Source organism: Spinacia oleracea, chromosome 1, assembly GCF_020520425.1.
Source record: "Spinacia oleracea cultivar Varoflay chromosome 1, BTI_SOV_V1, whole genome shotgun sequence".
NCBI lineage: Eukaryota > Viridiplantae > Streptophyta > Magnoliopsida > Caryophyllales > Amaranthaceae > Spinacia > Spinacia oleracea.
The window spans coordinates 124,714,846-124,724,203 of NC_079487.1; the positions used below are offsets into that span (position 1 = coordinate 124,714,846).

At 35.8% G+C, this 9,358-nt stretch overlaps 2 protein-coding genes across 3 annotated transcripts; one reads left to right on the top strand and one right to left on the bottom strand.

Moving 5' to 3' along the window:
• Positions 1 to 909: 909 nt before the first annotated feature.
• Positions 910 to 3,636, top strand: LOC110784481 (mitochondrial outer membrane protein porin of 36 kDa). The gene is made up of 6 exons (XM_021988937.2): positions 910 to 1,070; positions 1,199 to 1,266; positions 2,041 to 2,151; positions 2,359 to 2,445; positions 2,576 to 2,784; positions 3,092 to 3,636. Exons 1-6 carry the CDS (start codon positions 1,022 to 1,024, stop codon positions 3,396 to 3,398), a joined length of 831 nt encoding a protein of 276 aa, XP_021844629.1. The 5' UTR covers positions 910 to 1,021; the 3' UTR covers positions 3,399 to 3,636.
• Positions 3,637 to 4,245: 609 nt separating this feature from the next.
• Positions 4,246 to 8,195, bottom strand: LOC110784482 (hypersensitive-induced response protein-like protein 2). Of its 2 annotated transcripts, none has more exons than XM_021988939.2 (6): positions 8,039 to 8,195; positions 6,092 to 6,289; positions 5,682 to 5,802; positions 5,262 to 5,353; positions 5,084 to 5,180; positions 4,246 to 4,861 (listed from the first exon to the last, which is right to left on the bottom strand). In XM_021988939.2, the coding sequence occupies exons 2-6, from the start codon at positions 6,278 to 6,280 to the stop codon at positions 4,500 to 4,502; spliced, it is 861 nt and encodes a 286-aa protein (XP_021844631.1). In that variant the 5' UTR covers positions 6,281 to 6,289; positions 8,039 to 8,195; the 3' UTR covers positions 4,246 to 4,499. The 2 variants fall into 2 exon arrangements, with proteins under 2 accessions (XP_021844631.1, XP_021844630.1); XM_021988938.2 differs by lacking the exon at positions 8,039 to 8,195 and adding an exon at positions 7,301 to 7,492.
• Between the last annotated feature and the right edge of the window lie 1,163 nt (positions 8,196 to 9,358).

The following is a 9,358-nucleotide window of genomic DNA, read 5'->3' on the forward strand; positions in this document are numbered from 1 at the left end:
AGATTGTTTTGTCAATCTCCTTTGATATGTTTAAGGAGAAGGAGAAGGAGGAGGACGTCGAAGAGCATGGGCAATTAGAGGACGATCCCCATCCTATATATAATATACTATATCTTCTTTCCTCATTTGAAACCTCACCATTTCTTTCATGTAATCTACTTACCACTGTTTCAATATTTTTATTTTCTCTACACAACGCTGTAAAGTGTAACACCTCAATTTTTTTTCCTTTTTCTTTAAAACACAGAACGACTCATATAACATCATCTTCACCATCCTCTTGGCGTTTCAATTGAGGCACATTCATCCTTCAAAAATTGAGCATCCACTTCAATCCTCAACAATTGAGGATCCTCGGCCAAACTCATACACTCAACATAAGAGGATTATAAGAAGAGAGATTGTAATTATATACGAGGATCCAATTGTGGATGCTCTAAGTGGAAATTCAAGAGAGGAAATTGCATACTTTGCTCCTCTCTTAGTAGCCTTACCACACTTTGCTCCTTTGTAGGTGTATGTTCTTTTATTTTTGTGATTTTCGGATTTATTCTTTATTTGCGCTATAGAAAGATTAATCGGAAAAATCTAGCCGTGTCTAATTGCCTATACACCTAAGTCTAAGTAAATATACAGAAAATAATATCGACCAAGCAAAATATTTATTTAATTAAATCTCTCTTTTTCTTTACTACTCCATAGGAAATATCAAAAATTAATTCATAACCACCCAAAAAATATAAAACTTGTACCACACCTACAGCCATAAATCATTGATCACAGAGAATAACAGCTAAATGCATCACAACAATGATACACACCCACTTCATCAGACGGTCAAGATTACACTAGGGTTTTCAATTTCCTATTTTCTTTTAATTTAAATTTTGTAATTCAATATTGTGCCACAATAATATTCTTTGATTCTGCTATTTCCTCCCACAACATTTTTCATTTCTCTCCACCGAACCCTCACTTCTCTCTCTACTTTCTCTCTCCTCAAAACTTCAACGACCAAAAAATGGTGAAGGGTCCCGGACTTTACTCCGACATCGGCAAAAGAGCCAGAGGTTGATTTCTTGTTTTTACCATGTTTTCTGTTGTCGCATTTCAATGTTATTGTTCTTGATTTTTTGGGTATAATTAATTGGTTGGTTTTGTGTTTTTATTTGATGGGTTTTTGTCGTTGTTATTGTAGATCTTCTGTACAGGGATTATCAGAGTGACCACAAGTTCACCCTTACCACATACACCGCCAATGGAGTGGTAAGTTTTCGCCATTTCTCTCTCCTTACACTTACTTTCTAGGTATTTTGTGTGGGGAAATGATTGGGTTTATGATTGACAAAATCACATAGTTTTGAGTTCGATGATTTATGGGTTTCTTAGGGTTTGTTCAAATGATGTTTATGGGTTTTTAATCATTCATTACTTCTTGCAAAATCTTGATTTGTGCAAAATGTTGGATATTTAGGGTTTAGTTTAAGAATATTACTGGAATTTTGGATGTTTTTGTTGTTTACGCTTGTGAAATGATGGAGAAGTTTTGAGTGGTCAAATAAGGGCTCTATAAGATTATAAGAAGGTGAATTGTGTTTGAGTATAGTTTGTGTGAGTCGTTGACTTCTTTGTATATTGCTATGGAGATTAGACTCGTTTTGCTTCGGTTCTTGTCCTGCACTTGTTATAAAAGGGAAGGTTTTGTGTTCCTGGGTTGTGATTCTCATTAATGGGGATTGTTGAATGTAGTGTGAACTGGACAACTCCTCTTTCATTTGCCAGCATCAGCATTACGAATTAGAATCTGCGTGCTTCATGTATTCCGCGGGTTTAATTGAGATAACAATGTAATTTGATTAGGAATTGCATTGTGTCCTGAAGATTTAGGGTTGTGAATCACGATTAAAGAAATTAAGTTAAGCTGTATGTTTGCATTAAAGGTTGTTGTTGACTTCTTAGTTTATATGTAAAGAATAAGTCAATCAGACATGTATGGCATGATTAATTTTCTCAAGTTAATGTAAACTTGTTTTCTTGCAGGCTATCACTTCTACTGGGACAAAGAAGGGCGAGTTGTTTTTGGCTGATGTCAGCACTAAGTTGACAAACAAGAATATTACCACCGATGTGAAAGTTGATACCAACTCCAATGTGAGTTTGTTTATTTGTATTACTACGAATTGATTCTATGATACATTATGGTTTCATTGGTTTATAGGTTGTATAATTGGTAATTGTGTAAAATTTGGTGAGAGATAGCATTGCTTTCTAATTTCTATGAACATCTTGTTTTTAAATAATTGGAATCTATTGTAATCTGATTCCAACTTCTTTGCTGTCTCTGTCTTCCGCTCTTAGCTTTTCACCACCATTACGGTTGATGAACCTGCCCCTGGCTTGAAGGCTATTTTTAGTTTCCGTGTTCCTGATCAGAGATCTGGCAAGGTACCATACACTTATCTTTCTAGTATTTTCTTACCTAAAGAAGCATGGTTGTGGAGTGTGGACCTTAACTTTTTTGGTTCAAGATACGGGATAATGGTTCTAATTTGTGGAGTATAAATTATGTTAACAGGTTGAGCTTCAGTATTTGCATGAGTATGCTGGCATCAGCACAAGCCTTGGTTTGACAGCAAACCCCATTGTCAACTTTTCTGGTGTTTTTGGAAACAGTACTCTTGCTTTGGGTACTGACCTCTCATTTGACACTGCTTCTGGAAACTTCACCAAATGCAATGCTGGACTGAGCTTTACTAATGATGATCTCATTGCATCTGTGAATGTGTAAGTAGCTTTTGTTATGCTAATCAGCAGATTATCGCTTTGGTATATCCATGTGCAACATTTTATTGCTGTTCAGAAATTAAAGAAAGAGAATCACTCCTATTCTGATTTAACAATATTCATATTGGTAATTCATATTATCTCTATATGCCTGTATCCTAGAAATAATTTTGGATTCTGCTTGTCGAAAACTACTTAATAATGTTCTAATCTTTCATCTGGATAGATCATTTGATTTTGAAAGCTGGATAGTGGATATACTTTATGGATACACTTGTGATTTTGTTTACTTTTGGGGGTACTGCAGGAACGACAAACTGGACATCTTGAATGCTTCATACTATCATATTGTGAGTCCACTGACCAACACAGCTGTTGGCGCGGAGTTGAGCCACAGCTTCTCGAGTAATGAAAATACACTCAACATTGGTACCCAACATGCATTGGACCCATTGACTTCAGTCAAGGCTCGTGTTAACAACTATGGGAAAGCTAGTGCTCTTATCCAGCACGAATGGCGCCCAAAGTCAATTGTGACTATTTCTGGTGAGGTGGACACAAGTGCGATTGAAAAGAGTGCTAAACTTGGATTGGCCTTGGTTTTGAAGCCTTGAAAGTTCCTCGAGATGATCTTAATGGGTTTCTGTATGGGAAAATAAGTAGGCAAATACTTTTTAGTGGAACTTTTTGTTTGGAATGTATTGGGTTTGTTGACTTGCGTCATTTTGGTGGTCAATTGTAAAAAATAATTCTAGCTGGTGGCGAACCAGTTACCTTTTGTTTCCTGCCCTTGGTCTATGGATTCTTTAATGTCGACTGTTTCACTTGATAAAGTGTTACTTTTTTCCGGAAGTATTTTACAGTCACTTGTCCCCTGTTTTTAAATTTCCATCCCATTTCTCACTTCATATGCTCATTACTCGTACTCCATATTGCAATCCCCTGTTTTTAATTTCCACTTCATATGCTCATTACTCGTACTCCATATTACAGTCCCCTGTTTTTAATTTTGCAATTCATATGCTCATTCTCTCTTTGCTGCTGCTGATTTGTTGGATAGTTCGACTGGAGATTACACTCTGAACAGCAGTAGTATCATTACGGACTATTGAGCATGTAATATAATCTGCTCAACTCTTAAAAAATCAGTGAAAAACTAGCAGTCTTGATGCCGCCGATGCTCGTGTTAAACTGGATAAGCAGCCTCAAATGCCGATGTGTTTAACAGATGATAAAACTACCACCCCCTTAAAAAGGCCCAAATAAGGTAAGTTCAAAACTTTCACAGCTTGCAGTTTAAATAACGCAAAATTGCAAACCTACCATGATTCATTTAAATTGAAAGATTTCTGTTTATCTAGTATTTTTGTGTGAAGTAAGTCTGTTTTTGAATTGAAAGCTCGACACAATAAGAGTTCAGGATAAATAGTGTCTGACCATTTTCACAAAGGAGTCCAAATGAGGGATGAATCTTTAAAAAGTCACGTAAATATAAATTTCTTTAGCACAATCATCACCAATGTGTAGCAAGTTACCCTATAAAAGCTGCAAAATATTAAAATGACAAACAAAACCATTAAGGAGTACTATGATTTCTATAATGTACCACGCAATACCTAAAACATTATTTACTTGTGTTTAAGATAACTCCATTCAAGTTCATCACACTGAACTGTACACCAAACTTGATGAAAGCAAAGACGTTTCGCACGGAACTACTTCTCCATTGTTTGTCCCTGTAGGAGGCCATCACGAATTTGACTTGCAATGTCCCTAACAGCACCAGGACCGTGAGGGATGAACACAGAGGTTGACTTTGATGATGCACCAATGTCTTTCATAGTGTCAAAGTACTGTGTTATCAATACCATGTCCATGATGTCTTTAGCAGATGTGCCAGGCACATTCTCAGAGAAGTTGATCACACTGTCTCTCAGCCCATCAACAATAGCTTGACGCTGCCGAGCTATACCCAACCCTGCCAGGTATTTGGATTCCGCCTCTCCTTCAGCTCTCTTTATTTGCAGTATCTTTTCTGCTTCAGCCTTCTCATTTGCTGCCAGTCTCATTCTAGCAGCTATTAAGATTGGAAAGCCAATTCATTTAATTAGTATTTCCAATCAACTGAAAAAGAGAAATAAATTTTGACAAGATAGTCTAAAGTATGTAAGAGTAATAAGAGAATGGGATGACTGCTGACAAGCTTGAATTGCCCAAATAAATAAACAAAGATATACACACCAAGGTAACTAATGAACAGAGGATATACACAACAAGGTAAGTAAAATAAGTACATTACCTGCATTGATCTCGTTCATTGCTCTCTTGACATTCACATCAGGTTCAATGTCCACAATAAGTGTTTGAACTATTTCATACCCGTAAGCTGACATTGCCTGCATTAACAAGGAAGAAATTTAAACAGGGATTGTTGAACATTTTTACTCTCACAGATTGCTTATATCAAACAAGATTACCTTCTCTAGCTCTTCTTCAACAGCTTTTGCAATATCATTCTTCTGCTCAAAAACAGAATCAAGGTACAGTTTGGGCACACTAGCACGAATAACTGTCACATTGAAAGACGCTGATTAGCACAGTTGATAGATAGAATGTAAAATACACCCAGGGGGCAAAGACTCTAGGAATATTGGTAGAAAGTCCACAGATATTATCATATTTCAAGCCTCAGCACCAAAACAAGTCACATAGAGATAATTTAACTTCACATTGGGCTTAAATCACTAGGTACACGGACACCAAACTGCCAGAAATAGTTAAACTCCCATCTTCTACCGCTAGAAATTGATCAATATTAGGAGAATTAAGAATACGCTTTTAGCCACCTGAAGTCTATAGCATAACTTAAATCCCACGAATAAAGGTTATACACATACCATCAAAGACATAAGCTTGGATTTGTTCCCTAGTATTCGTGAGCCTATAGAAAGCATCCGAAGCCTTGTCTGCTACAGCTCGGTATTGTACAGATGCAACCACTGTGACAAACACATTATCCTGCAAAAATCAAATAACAGATGCCAAATTATAAGCAGATAGCGATAAGAAAGCAGAGGAGACGGTAGAGATCCAAGAGTAAATCACCACAAATTGCAGAAGGTATGAAAACTTTTTCCATGAAAACGTGTTATTGGCATGCCACTTCAATGTCAGATAATCATAAAACAACATTTTATTTTCACACAAGAGACATAAAAGTTCCTAATCATATCACAATTCAGAAAATATCAAAATAGTATAAAGTATCAATGACGCTGATTGCACCGAAACAAAAAATATCTCGAACCTTAGTTTTGGTTTCACAACGAACATCAAGTTGCTGCACACGCAAGGTGAGTTGACCAGCTATCTGGCTCCCAAGGAACCATGGAACACAGTGACATCCAGGATCAAGCACTTCTTCAAACTTTCCAAATCTTTCGCTAATAGCCACAGTTGATTGACCCACTTGAATGCATCCCAAAACTTGTCCCATAGTTAAGTTCTGTGCACAATATGTAAACATCAAGATTTATGAGAGTCCTTTGCAACTCTACACGTCTCAGAAGTAAATAGATAACGCGAAAGCAGCTCTTAGAGTGTTAGATATAGAGAAGTGCATAAACTTCAACTATTTCAGACAATTCAGACAAGAAAGAAAAACAGAGATAGAAAAAATCCTAAGAAGGTAAGTATACAAGAAGAATATCATACTTCTCAGGTAATGCATACAATAACCAAAAGAATCATTCAGCACAATGTCAAATTTGTTTCACAGTCTTCCCAGAAGATTACAAAACTTTCAGGGGTCCATTAACTTCCGTTGACACACACTAAAAGCAGACTTAAGCAGAAGTTGCTTATGACCTACTTAACGGGAGTGTTAGTGGACCTATAGGCAGCAGAGCCAACTCTTTTTATACTTGGTTTGGTTCTTGATCATTCCAACAGTCCGTGTATAAATAACTTTTTTTGATAGGTTGCATGAATAACTTGGTTACCAATAAACTAGAACAATAGCCATATATGTCCTCTTTCTTTAGCCTTTTGACATCCCCAAACAGTAACTATTCACAGACTGACAACCTGAATTCCCCTCTCCATCCCATAAGAGTATAAGACCTGCAAAAAGGACTGACATAGACAAGATTATTATCAATTTCACATTAGTCTAATCTCTTAGCCCATCCCGAGTCTGGTTGTCGGCCCTTCCAGTGGATATCCAAATCATACTATCCTGTGGTATGTCTGACCTAACATCTGAATCATTATGGACCTCCTAAAAAGTTTGCGTGCACAATAACAATAATCAACAAAACTTAACACGATGTTGATTTAGTAGAAAACAAAAATTCGCAACCCATGAACAAAAAGAATCAGAAAGGCCAAATCAAAGTAAAGGACATTCCTAATACCAAAATCAACAACAGCCAAAGCAAAAGCAAAAGCAAAAGCCAAAGCCAAAGCCAAAGCCAAAGAAGCAACTATTGCACAATGAAATGAACACAATACTCACACAGGTAGATGGTTCCTTCTGCAAAACGAACCGAACACAATACTCAAACAGATAGATGGTTCCTTCGGACAAAACGAAACTAACGTACAATACTCAAACAGATAGATGGTCCCTTCCGCAAAAGAAATGAACGCACAATACTCAAACAGATAGACGGTTCTTTAACGAAAAAAAACACAATCCTCAAGAAGTATACAATTGTTATTTACATGATGCCAGCTACCTTAGAAATTCCTAGGAAAGTAACGACGTCATGGGGAGATTGAGATTAGGACCACTGACAACTCATTGAGAAAATTCAACTATTATTAAGTCAAAAATTTTAATGATAAGGTTTAATGCAACCATTAAAAAAAACCCCAATTCAAAGGAAAGATTACCACGTCTTCCAGCAAGCAACAACAATTCTGTCGTAATAGTTGATTAGTCAAAACACGCATTATTCAGAGCACTTACAGATGTTTGCGAAAGTGAAAAATTCAACAATTCAACCATTTAGAGTCTTCAATTAAGAGATATTTTAATTATCATCAGCTAAAGTTCGATAATTTTAACAGAAATTCATAGAATATTCCGAAAATACGAATAAATCACAGATTCAGTCAGTGAAAACCCCTAAATTTCAGTAAAATTGCAGCGAAAATAAAAGGAATTTGAATACAATTAAATAGAACAGTGCAAGAAATTAAAGCAGTAATCAGAGATTAAGAGAGAAGATTGAGATACGAAATTGAGTACCTTGAAAAGACGAAATGAAAGAGAGAAACCTAAGAACAACGAAAAGGGGAAATTGCAGTGAGGTCAGAAAAATAAATAGCCAGAAAGAGACAGCAATGGAGTATATTTCTGTTTTTGGAAGATTATATGGGCTGTCCTATGTGATTTTGGTTAGCTGTCTATTTGAGATATTATTGCATATTTAAAGTCCAAGTGACCTATTTTGTTCGACTTATTTTGACTTATTTTGACTTATTTCAGATAAAATATATTCTTGTATTCAGTTAAGTTCAGATAAGTTTAATTAATTTCTTTAGATAATATAAGTTCAGTCAAAATAAGTTAAATAGAACATTGACCTCCGCGATCTAGCAGACCCGATCTAAATTGTTTAAGTGTGTATGAACCGTGTTTGAAATTCAATGGCTAGATATTGACTTGAGTTAAAACGCACCCAGAGTCCCAGACCCAAAACTAATTAAATGAATAGTTTTTGGACAATAAGTTGATGAACATAACTTATCAAAAAAAGGTTGATGAACATTTATGGTGTTAAATTTCGTCTACGTTACTGTTAGACAATTTTCCACCTACAATTGGTTGCACTCCATACGATATTTTGTTTTGGTGTAACCGTCGGGTAAATGGGTCATAAACTTAGACCCGTAAAAAATGACCTGATCCGAAACCGATCTGAAAATATTAGGTATTGAATAAGATTTTCGTAAAACATATTACATGTACCCGGGTGTACGGTGCACCCCCTCTCACATTTTCTCCTTACATGTGAAATTGTGAGAAAAAATATAATAGGACTCATGTAATAGGGACCACCAATGGGCGTAAAAATATGTATCCTTGGATGCACGATACACCCGAGTGTACCTAATAATTTTCAAGTTTTTTGTAATCCGTAACCCGATTTATCATAACCTAAATAACCCAAAAAATAAAGAGCCAAAACCGGTTGAATCCGTCTTCGGCCCGATCGATTGAAAATCGTGTAATTATAGTAATAAATGAGATTATAGGAAATTTAACCACGTACAATAAACGCGTTGTTGTTACTATTATTGGGTGTAATATGACTTCAATTGAATTATAAGCCATTTCATAATTGAATTTGACTAAATATAAACTTGTCTGTGAAAAATTATTAATTTGTGCGCATAATTTGTATATTTATTAGACAAATTAATGAAAATATTAACTCTCACCCACACCCAAAACTAATTAAATGAATAGTTGATGAACATATATGGTGTTGAATTTTGTCTACGTTTTCTACCTACAATCGGTTGCACGCCATACTATTTATTATTTTGGTGTAAACGGGTCATA